Source organism: Daphnia pulex, chromosome 8, assembly GCF_021134715.1.
Source record: "Daphnia pulex isolate KAP4 chromosome 8, ASM2113471v1".
In the NCBI taxonomy this organism is placed as follows: Eukaryota; Metazoa; Arthropoda; class Branchiopoda; order Diplostraca; family Daphniidae; genus Daphnia; species Daphnia pulex.
The window spans coordinates 11,955,740-11,966,175 of record NC_060024.1 but is presented as its reverse complement, the minus strand read 5'-3'; the positions used below and the strand labels follow the sequence as shown (position 1 = coordinate 11,966,175).

The 10,436-nt window shown below is 40.7% G+C and overlaps 2 protein-coding genes across 2 annotated transcripts; both read right to left on the bottom strand.

Moving 5' to 3' along the window:
• Positions 1-446: 446 nt before the first annotated feature.
• Positions 447-1,916, bottom strand: LOC124199934 (reelin domain-containing protein 1-like). Its single transcript, XM_046595996.1, has 3 exons — positions 1,458-1,916; positions 1,157-1,367; positions 447-1,057 (listed from the first exon to the last, which is right to left on the bottom strand). The coding sequence occupies exons 1-3, from the start codon at positions 1,669-1,671 to the stop codon at positions 994-996; spliced, it is 489 nt and encodes a 162-aa protein (XP_046451952.1). The 5' UTR covers positions 1,672-1,916; the 3' UTR covers positions 447-993.
• A 1,045-nt stretch (positions 1,917-2,961) lies between these two features.
• Positions 2,962-9,975, bottom strand: LOC124199927 (angiotensin-converting enzyme-like). Its single transcript, XM_046595972.1, has 25 exons — positions 9,517-9,975; positions 9,109-9,267; positions 8,947-9,040; positions 8,729-8,872; positions 8,457-8,663; positions 8,300-8,397; positions 8,040-8,236; positions 7,844-7,968; positions 7,578-7,765; positions 7,312-7,514; positions 6,263-6,403; positions 5,909-6,194; positions 5,680-5,841; positions 5,510-5,615; positions 5,295-5,438; positions 5,036-5,230; positions 4,878-4,975; positions 4,636-4,808; positions 4,511-4,569; positions 4,364-4,429; positions 4,150-4,289; positions 3,865-4,034; positions 3,766-3,798; positions 3,547-3,687; positions 2,962-3,483 (listed from the first exon to the last, which is right to left on the bottom strand). The coding sequence occupies exons 1-25, from the start codon at positions 9,958-9,960 to the stop codon at positions 3,117-3,119; spliced, it is 4,140 nt and encodes a 1,379-aa protein (XP_046451928.1). The 5' UTR covers positions 9,961-9,975; the 3' UTR covers positions 2,962-3,116.
• Positions 9,976-10,436: the final 461 nt, after the last annotated feature.

Genomic DNA, 10,436 nt, shown 5'->3' with positions numbered 1-10,436 from the left:
GTTCACCTGTCTCCCACCCCCTGTCAATTCCCGCAGATGCGTGATTATTATTATTATTTTTTTTTATTATTATTATCTTCTATTATTATTTTCTTCTCTCTAGAAATGTTTGAGATTAAAAGACTTGTCTTTTTTTTGTTTTCTTTCGTGTGGAAATTCAAAAAGTTTTTTAGGGTCAGATATTTTTTTTATAGATTTGAATTCTTGTTTTTGGTTTCTTGTTGTGGAAAAAAAAATGATTCTTTGTTGAGGATAAATTAACTCCCCATCCACCCCCAAAATTAAATAAAAAAAAAAATATTCAAAAAAAAATGAAGAATAAGCAACATCAACACCTCTTGGGGAAAAGAAGAAATTTAGTGCTCTTTTCTTTTTATTTTCTTGATATCTGAGTGTATTTTGTAAATTTGATTGTCACACGTATGCTGATGACAGACACTCGAAGATCATATATTGGATTGTTTAATTTTCTTCTCGTGGAGTTTCTATATAAACATTTTGTTATTACAAATACACATCGTGCGCTGTGAAATCCAAAAATTGAAAACGTCTTTTCTACGGGTGCAATTTTTTTTTTGTGAGCATCACCTGCTTTAACGGAAGAATGAAATCGCCAAACAGGAAAAAGAAGTAAATACTCTGATAGTTATAATTCATTTAAACATCTGCATCCAGATGGGGCGCTGTAATGTGAAGAAGCTCTGCTTCCGGTCCGAGAAAAATAGAAGGAATTAATATTTTTAAAAAAAGGGAGAGTGGAAGGGAACAGCTGTGTCAGCCTTTTTGAGTTTCACTGGAGTGAGAATGACTTTCAGACTGTTTCCAACATCATGTGAAAGATGAAAGTTTTTTTTTTTTTTAGGAGAAGGCGCTAGAGAAAGGGGCGAGTTTGTCCTTGTCTGTTTGGATTATTGAGAGGAGAAAGTGAGAGATTTTTTTGGAGCTGAGAGAGAGAAAACCAGGACGAAACAGGTTTTTATCTAAACTTTATTTTTATTGGGGAACGCGGGCGACGATGTCCGACCAGAATGTCTTGTAGTTTTGTAAGACGGTTCCACTGTAAATCGATGAAACGAAAGAGAAAGTATGGACGTTAGGGCTGGAAATTTAGTTTAATGAACGACGATAATTAAGTGTGTTATTATTGGGTACTTACATGAAGTAGACTTGACCAACGGCGTCAGGTGCGTGCCACAAGAGAGTAACCGTCTCCTTGGGGTCATTGTCTGTGTGAGTGGCAGCCGAGCACTCGGAGTACGACTTGACGTCGGGGTTCTTCTCGAAAACACCGATCCATTCCTGGGTCTTAGGGTCGCGGCCCTGGAAGAAGAATCCCTTGAAAGCGGACTTGGGCCCGTGGATGGTCACTGGAATATTTTAAAAATTAATTTCGATTTTGAAAACATTTGGGTTGGAATTTAATTTTAGCCTTTCAATGAGGGAAACAAGGAACTCACCTGTGATTTTGTCGCCTGGTCTGTAGTAATCACTGGAAGCTTCAACGATGAAAGGATTGGTGCTTGGAGATTGCGGCTCAGTTCCTCCGTGATTCGGTCGATTGGGTTGAGCCTTGACGCAAGCGTCGATGGGTCCACCGTTGGGGAAAGCCCAGCAGGTTTCAATAATCAAGAACAAACTGACCAACGTGCAAACTGCCATCTTGATCGCCATCCTGGTCTTTATCGTCTGGTTAGTCTGAACGCTAAGGAAACAAAAAGTTTGTTTTGACAGGTACTGCCGGGTTCTCTTAGCTGTGCTGGCTGTGGCACGACTGACGGTCTTCGTTTGACTATCCCTTGCCTTATAAAGGGCTAGCCAAACCACTCACCGCCACCACAACGAGAGAAGGGGAAGTACAATTATAGAAGGGGGGGGGGGGGAGGTTTCAGTTTTAATTTGCAAACGATGCAAACTCCACCTATACAGGTGTCTATAGCTCCAAGATGAGATCAAACTAGATTGGTTAGCCTAAAAGAAATTGTGGGTTTTTTTCCTCTCTCTTTAAATTTACCAATCTCGCCGCCCATCCCTTTTTAGGATCAGACACAAAACCCATTATCATTCAAAGTTCGTTCGAGAAAGGAGAGGGGAATAGGAAATCAAGTCTCCAGCTGGTGGTACTACTTACTACAGCTGTGGAAAACGAACGACGGACCGACTGTCTGCCCCATCCGGGTTATGAGTTAACAATTCGAATAAAAGAAAATTGCCGATTATGAGAGAAAGTTTACAGACGAAGACAATTATTTATTTTTATTTTGTTTTGTTTTTTAGATTAGGTTAGTTGTGTAAAGGTGACAATTCCGAACCGATTTGTCTTTTCATATTTTTTTTTCTTAGTTTTTCTTTGATTACGTCGATTCAATGACCGAACCGGTTGATTTCCCTCCGTTTTACTTGCGACGGAGAGAAATTTTTGTCTTGCATGTGAAGTGTTACGAGAAAGTGGTTTCCGCCCTTCACAGTCACACTCTTTATGCGTTCAAGAGATATGTATATTATTCAAGTGCTGTTCCCTCTCGTAGTTTAGCGGTTTTAAGCCTTACGAAACAATAAGAGTTGCCCCATGTTTTTACGTTAGCTTACCGCTTGTTTGTTAAACCGCCGCCTGCTTATTCAGCCGATAAAGAAACCCCTCGAACAATTTTGAGAGCTTGCGCAACCATCTTTACCTTGAGCGTGTTCCACTTAACAACCGCAGCTCCATCACTTGATTTCCCAATTGGGGAGCTGGAAGAAAATCTAATGAGATGTAAACTCATTTTGATCCTTCATTGCTTTTTCGTCTTTCCCTTGATCGATGGTGGTCGTGAGGATGAGATCGTGAATAAATATAAGATCATAATAGCAGATTTAAATATAAACGCCCCTTCTCATTTTCTTTCTTGCCAACTCATCGTGCGAAAGTCAATGACCGTGTGGTCGCCTCATACAAGAATGAATTTAAAATATTTTCTAAAATTCCCTTGCTGTACTGTAATGTATTTACTTGAGCAACCGCCACTTTCTCCTCTTGACATCGTTGAATCAAAGCAAAGTGAAACGAAATTTGTTTAAAATGGAATTCTTTAAGAAAACAAGAGTAGCAGAGGACCATTTTTGTTAATTTTTGCTTTTTACTCGAGCGTAACGGCTGTTGGATTGTCATTGCCGTTAAGCGCCGCCGCCGCCTTGCGTCTCTTGTTGTTGCGAGAGCGCCCAATGAAGTAAGCAACAATGACAATCACCACCAAAGCGGCCAAGACGGAACCAACGATAATTGGTACCGTGTTGTCACCTACTGGGTATCTTTCCCCATCTACATAAAATTCCTGATATTTGGACACCCATCCAATTTCTTCCTTGTCTTTTATCTCTTTTTCCAAATGAACTTGCAGTGGTTTAAAGTAATCTATAACGGCCGAAGAATCCAGCTCTGAAGCTCCGATGGTTTCGTTTAGAGTCTCTCTCCATGGCTTGGAAAGTCCAGCTTTCAATAATGTTCTAGAGAAAAGAGAAAGAGTTCCTTAGCAGAGTAAATTAAGCATTGATTTTTTATATCATTACTCCATGATTTTTCCAGCGTCTTTATTCTGATAAATGTCGCAACGGTAAAGAGGCTTTTCCGGATCGGCTGGGTCGAACTCGCCAGCTTCTACGCAGAGAGCCTTGTGAATTTGGAATTGAAGGACATTGGCCACAAAGTATCTTCAATGAAATCGTTTAAAATTAAGTCAGCTGAATGAGTTAGAATTAAATAGTCAGCACGATTGCTGTAATTCATACCTGCTGTACTCCACATCGGCTGCTATGTGATACCTAAAATAAAAGTTCATTTAAATTTGCACACTTTTGGGCTAGCTCAAGGTCGAATAATTTGCGTACTTTGCTCCAGGATCAAAGTCATCTTGATAGCGAATGCTGGGTGGAACGATGCCTTGGTAGGTCTCGGTTAATTGCATCCATCTCTTCATCCAGTTGGATGAATCATATTTTCCTTGGAAAACTTCCCAACGCCAACTATCCATAACGTAAGCAAACGGCAAGAAAGTGACCTAATAAAGGATATGGTTACGTTTGATGTTTTTGTCAAGAGTTGTGATTCAACATTAAAAACGTGAAAAGAAACGTGCGAGGCTCTAAAAAGGTAAACTGGAATATGTTTAACACCTTTTCCAGGGCAGTTTTCATCAAAAAGTTGAGATCTGTTTCGATGGATGGGGTGTAGTCATTAAGAAGTCCGATTTTGCTTAAATGTTTCGGTGTTGCAACTGACAAGGCCATGACGTCACCAATCGCTTCGTGGAAACCTAGAAACATAATTTGTTTCAAATCGTGAAAGCAATCTCTTTTTATTTGCTACACATTTGGGGTGAGTTTTTACCTGGATTTGCTCCATCCCTGAATGTAACGGGTTGGTCTTTGTATTGCTGGTCGTACTGGATGTGGCCTTATTCGGTAAACAGATTGCAATTCTGATAAGTAATAAAAGCTTTTTTTTACCACCTGCAAAATCAATTTGAGTAATCACCTTGTTCGTGGTGAACGGTAATAAGGTCAGCCATATCAATGCCGGTGCACATTTTGATGCTAGTTTTAATTAAAAGCACTAATTGTAAATTTGAACATTTTCTTGAATATCACGGGTAAACTTACCGGAAATCTTTTCCATCGGAGAAATCCCAAGCAGACGCGTGACAGACAACTTCACGGCCATCAGTAGGTTTCTCGATCATAGAATCATTTCCGTAGCAAGTGGGCATAGCAAGAAGACCAAGCGAGGTGTAGAACTCTTCAGCTACTTCAAACATTTTACGGGCGGTCCATTTCTAAATTCGTGGAGTAAAAATAAAATTCTTCATTTCAAATATTAAAAAAAAAATCTAATTTGATTTTACTTGATTATTCATTTCTTGAGTAACATCCACAGTTGGAGCATCTGGATAAGGAGCCAACAAATCGTAAAGATTTTCCCACGTTTGTGCCCACATGTTTCCTAAACGAAATTGATACATTTAGAAACGCAAGCATGGATAATTTTATAAAAACATCTCACCTAATACTGAAGCAGGAATCGGTGATTTATCTTTCGGAAATTTATCCTCGCCATATCTCTCTCGCAACTTCATACGGGTGTAAGCATGAAGAACATCATAGAAAGGCTTAGTCTCATTAAGAATTTTTTCCAACTGTTGCTGAAAGTCTTCGGTCTCGTAGGGTTCTTTCCACAGGACGGACATGTCTTCTTTGCCTTTAAAGTGAAGACGCCATTGATTTTTCAGTCATTGATTATAAACTTGTGAGTGTCAATATACCGTTTACTTCAGCGACTTTGTTGTTCAGCTCGACATACTGTTCGTAATCATGAATCATGGGTCGAGATGCGATTTTACGCCACTCACTCCAGACGTAATTGAGCTCGTCGTAGTCCGTGCTTGTCGCCAAAATTGATTCGATATCTGAAAGATATTTACCAGAAATTGTGTGGATTTTACCGCAAAGGAATTTTACGTTCATTTTGCATACGGACCTGGCTCAAGAGCGAGTTTCTCCTCGTCTTTACAGGATGGCTTTTGGTACGGGCAAATTTTTGCACTGCTGTATTGGTTCATCATGTTGTTGATGACGGTTGTGCGCTACTCGTTAAAAGAAAAATAATATTAAGTCGGTCAAATTTAAAGATTTAACTCGTTTGAGTACGTTAGTCAAATCCTCCTCGGAGAGAGCGGCCACCCCGAGTGATTGCAGCAGTTCAAGCTGACGTTTGAGCGATTCATCCACGAATGTCTCATATTCAAACTGAGTAATATATTCTTCCCACGACTGTTTTATGTGATTTGCCACTTTGACGCTCCATTCCGTCTACGTTTGAAAAGTTTGTTTCTAAGATCTTCGGACAATGAGTCAATCAAATTAAGGCAATTTGTACCGAATTTTGTCCGTTGGCATCCGTCAAATTGGTCTCGTAATTCCATTCGGCAATAGTGGCTTGATTGTACAAGTAAGATGTTGTTGTTTCGTACTCGTTCTTCATGTAATCGGCTGCGAAAGTTTCACATTCCCATCCGAGACAGTCGTCAGCGTTGGCTTCTTTTAGCCACTGCATAAGAGGATCAAAGTAAGCGAGCAACGATGTCGCATCCATCACTCGGCTTCCTGTAAGAGCCTCCAATGCATCGGGCCAAGGCTTGGAGAATCCAGGTTCCAACAACGCCCTAAACGATTTTTTTGGCGAAAATTTAGATTTGATAAATCTATGATATCGTTAAATGTTGCATCGTACTTAAGTTTGGCTCCGGCTGCTTTACTGCCATCGAAATCGCACTTGTACAACGGTAATTCAGGATTAGCTGGATCAAATTGGCCAGCCTCTTTGCATAGGGATTCGTAGAATTGGAACTGGATGATGTAACTGACAAAGTACCTGCAGTAAAATAGTATAATAATTAGCTAAGTAATCAGACAGTCAGACACTGTGATGCATTCAGTTTTTATGGTTATGGTTATGGTTATTCAATTTCTATAGCGCATTTTACAACTACATGATCAAATGACGCTGTTTAGTTTCCAATTTGGAAGATGTGATTAAACACATCACAGTATATTTAACGTCATATCCTTGAAAGCAATCAAGGATCCTGTGTTATGCGTGCAACCTCAAGGGCGCTACTGCTAATAGTTTTATGACGGGTTCAGCTGGGGATCGAAACCAGAGCCTCATTGCCTTTTTCCAGAGCGTTGACGCTCTAGTCCACTTCACCCCACTTCCCCGTTTTATTGGGATATTTATTAGTTTTTATTGGGAACATGTCATAATAAATAGTGGCTTGGCCAGTTTGAACTTTCCCTTTCTATTTTGTTGGTCTCGTGCTGAAGTACCACGAGACTTTCACTACATGTAACGCGCTCAGACAGACATAATATGCAAGGAACACGCCAGGTGTTTTTCGGTGATCAATCCACTCTTCCTCCTCACCACCCTCCCACCTTCTTCTACATCCTCGTCCACTAGTCATTCGCAAGTCCAGCAACCGTCTACGTGATTTAGTTAACCAAGTCCCCCTTTTTTTTCACTGTAATTATTCTCGTCGCCTGGATGTCTGCTACAATCGACATTTACCTGTTGTGTTTTCTCCGATAGCACGAAATGAGAACGCAAAATAGATTCTTTTGAGCAGTTTGCTCACGCTTCTGCGCGGCTGGGAAAGTAGCTCACAAAAATAAAAAAGAGAACTTCAGCCTTCTTGTTCGTTTGAAAATTCGATGACGAAATTCTTTCATGATACGCGCCGGCCAACGCGTGTTAAAAAAAAAGTGAAAGACGCCACTTACCGAATGTATTCGACGTTGGCCGGGATGTGATACTTGGCTCCGGGATCAAAGTCCGACTCGTTGCGATAGACTGGGGCCCTTAAACCTTGCAACTCTTGGCGCAATTTCCACCAGTTCTCGTTCAAATTAGTGTCATCGGTGCTGCCGTCGAAGACAGACCAACGCCACTTATCCATAAGGTAACCGAACGGAATGAAAGCAATCTATAAAGCGATAAGATTTTGAAGTTTCAGATGTTGTGTTCTTTGGACAATAATTGAATTGACCTTTTCTAGAGCTTGGCTCAGTAAGTAGTTGAGATCTTGTTCAGATACTCCGGCCGGGAGTTCGGGTAGTTTGGCGTCGCGGGGTTTAGTTTTAGCAGAGGTCGTTGCCGGCAGAAGTCCCAATTTTTTCAAATGAGCTGGAGTAGAGACAGCCAGAGCGATCGTGTCACCGATTGCCTCATGGAAACCTAAAATTATTTAAAAAACGCAAAATTTTTTTTAAAACAGACGATTTATAATGTATTCGGTTGCAAAGATTATTGTACCGGGATTGGCACCGTTGCGGAAGACCCAGTGTTGATTGCAGTAATTCATGAAATATTGGATGTGCCCCATTTCGTGATGGACAGTCACGAAATCTTCTTGCGTAATCGTGGTACACATTTTGATGCTACGCAACCCCAATAAAAGTCAATGAGACCAAATGAATTCCGGTCCTTTTTGTTTGTTTGTTGAACTTACCGCCAATCTTCGCGGACGGTAGTATCACTGCCGGGACCGAAAAAGAACTCTTCAGCCGAAGCGTGACAGACCACTTCACGGCCGTCATCAGGTCTCTCAATCATGCTCAGATCCCAAAAAGTTTTGGTCATGTTGTCCAAGCCCAGATCGTAAAAAAACTTTTCCGACAGCTCGAACATTTTCTTGGCTGTGTAACCCTAATTCAATTTGAAGCGGTTAAACCATTGTTGCCATATTATATCACTGAATAAAAAGCGAACTTGGGCAATCATTTCTGGTGTGGCGTCGACGGCCGGAGCATCTGGATAAGGTAAGACATGCTTGGCAATATTTCCCCAGGATTGAGCCCACATGTTTCCTGCATAATAAAGTTATTTGAGATAATATACTAACTATTTTATTTCCATGTGCATATACCTAGAACGTGAGCAGGGAGACGGCCATATCGCTGCAGCTGGTCCTTGTAGATCGTCGTGGACAAAATCCTTCTGACGTAGGTGTAAAGCTGTTCATAAAGAGGTTTGACAGCTTTCCATAATTCTTCAATTGCAGCTTTGAACTCATCTTCTGAGTAGCCTTCGTAGAGATAGTATTCGTTCCATAATGAGCCCATATCCTTGTAACCTAGTAAACGTACACGTCGATTGCGAATAAACTTTAACACTTGTGGTTTTTTAAAGCGAATTTACCGTTAAGGGTAGCAGCTTTGTTATTGAGTGCGACAAACTCGATATATTTCTGTCTGACGGGTTTTCCTGCCACCTCTCGCCATTGTGTCCAGACGTATTCCAGTTCGGTGTAGTTGGTGGATGTCGCCATAATCTCAGTTAAGTCTTTTTTTTTCAATTATTAATTTGTACAATGTTAGAAAAACTGCAAGTTATTGGCGTGGAAGTTTAAAGATTACCTGGATCGAGGGGCATGCAGACGTTGGGATCGTCTTGTTTGCAAACTTTTGCCGAACTGTAGATGGTTTCCATCTCACTTGACAGTTGCGTGTACTAGCAATTATTTGCACGAAGCTTTAGTAATAATGATGGTCATTTCATGTGCTATTTAAAATGTTTACTCTTTGTGCGTCTGCGGTGTCTAAAGCAGCTGGCCCAATGATGTTCAAGTATTGAAATTCGCGCTTAACGTATGCATCGTTGAAACCGGAATAATCAAACTTGGTCACATTACCCCATGCCTCTTTCTGAAAGGCGAGGTAATTGACGTTGGCTGCGATCTGTACGTGTTCAACGAAATGTCAAATTCATCAAACATAACAGAACTGTCGAACAGTTGTACAGTACACAAATTTTCAGGCAAAGATAAAGCACAACTGGCCAAGGGCAGCATTACTAGAGATTAGAACTAATATAGCAGAAGAGATAAGGATTGTAGACAGCTACCGACAAGCAATGTCAATATTATTCAAGAAGAAGAAGAAACCGTTCAACGCTTCAAGCCATCGTAATAACTGAAATGGACTTACTTCCGCCTGAGAATGCTCTTCGGTAATATCAGTGATGGACTGCCATCGAGTCGTCATCTGGGTGTTGGCCTCCTTCAAGTAAATTGGATCTAGATCTTCCAAGAATTGCGTGGCCTCAACTTCGTTTGTATTGAGCTGCGCCTGAGCTGATGCTGCAATTAAGAGAAATGTCACGAAAATGTGGGGCACTGGCCGCCTTGAACTGACCAGCCGTTCCATCACGTCTTTTTCCTTCAGTCTACAATTGAAGAATGTACTAGTTGGGCTCCAGACGTTCGTGAAGTAGATTATCGACAGGTCTGAGAGTGCGATTGTACTTCTCTCTATTGTCCCTTCTCCGATAAGGCTGTGCCGCATCACGCGCTTCGCGATAAGTGCTGCAGCACGAAGGCCAGTTCGCGAAGATCTTTTGTCCAACTTCGTCGGCGAATAGATGCTAGCCATTTCTTGCGGACGACTTATGTTCAGGCCGATGAAATTCATTTAATTCTAATAAGTAGTTATTTAGGAAACTATAATGCAATGAGAATCGCTTCTAATCGCTTTGACAGTTAGTCATCCGGACCTGCCAATCACGCGTTGTTTATCTAAACTTTTGATGTGCGTTTATCTATAGGTTTGAAGCGTCCTGAGTTAAAAAGTGTCATGGGATTTAAATAAAGCCATCTACGTCCGTAAACGAACTGTTTTTCGTCAATAAGGATCCGAGTCACTTCTTAAATCACATTATTTTTGTTTAAAAACATTGCGCTTGAAGTGTTTGTAAGGTTTTTTTTGTTTGATAGCGTGCTGGACTTGATATAATAATGTGATACATTAGTTTAACTAACTTGAGGCCAAACAGTCTCATAAAATTAAAGTTGTGGTTGACGAATCATTGACAGGTGATAAAAGTGTGACAGCAAATTTAAGATGTCGAT

What these genes read in the sequence shown, in the direction of transcription:
- LOC124199934 (XM_046595996.1), bottom strand. Translation starts at nt 1,671, where the DNA reads ATGGCGATCAAGATGGCAGTTTGCACGTTGGTCAGTTTGTTCTTGATT. An exon ending in ACCAGGCGACAAAATCACAG is followed by an intron (nt 1,368 to 1,457) that starts GTGAGTTCCTTG and finishes AAAATATTCCAG; the next exon opens with TGACCATCCACGGGCCCAAG. An exon ending in GTTGGTCAAGTCTACTTCAT is followed by an intron (nt 1,058 to 1,156) that starts GTAAGTACCCAA and finishes ATCGATTTACAG; the next exon opens with TGGAACCGTCTTACAAAACT.
- LOC124199927 (XM_046595972.1), bottom strand. Translation starts at nt 9,960, where the DNA reads ATGGCTAGCATCTATTCGCCGACGAAGTTGGACAAAAGATCTTCGCGA. An exon ending in ACACCGCAGACGCACAAAGA is followed by an intron (nt 9,041 to 9,108) that starts GTAAACATTTTA and finishes AATAATTGCTAG; the next exon opens with TACACGCAACTGTCAAGTGA. An exon ending in GACGCTGGAAAAATCATGGA is followed by an intron (nt 3,484 to 3,546) that starts GTAATGATATAA and finishes TCTTTTCTCTAG; the next exon opens with AACATTATTGAAAGCTGGAC.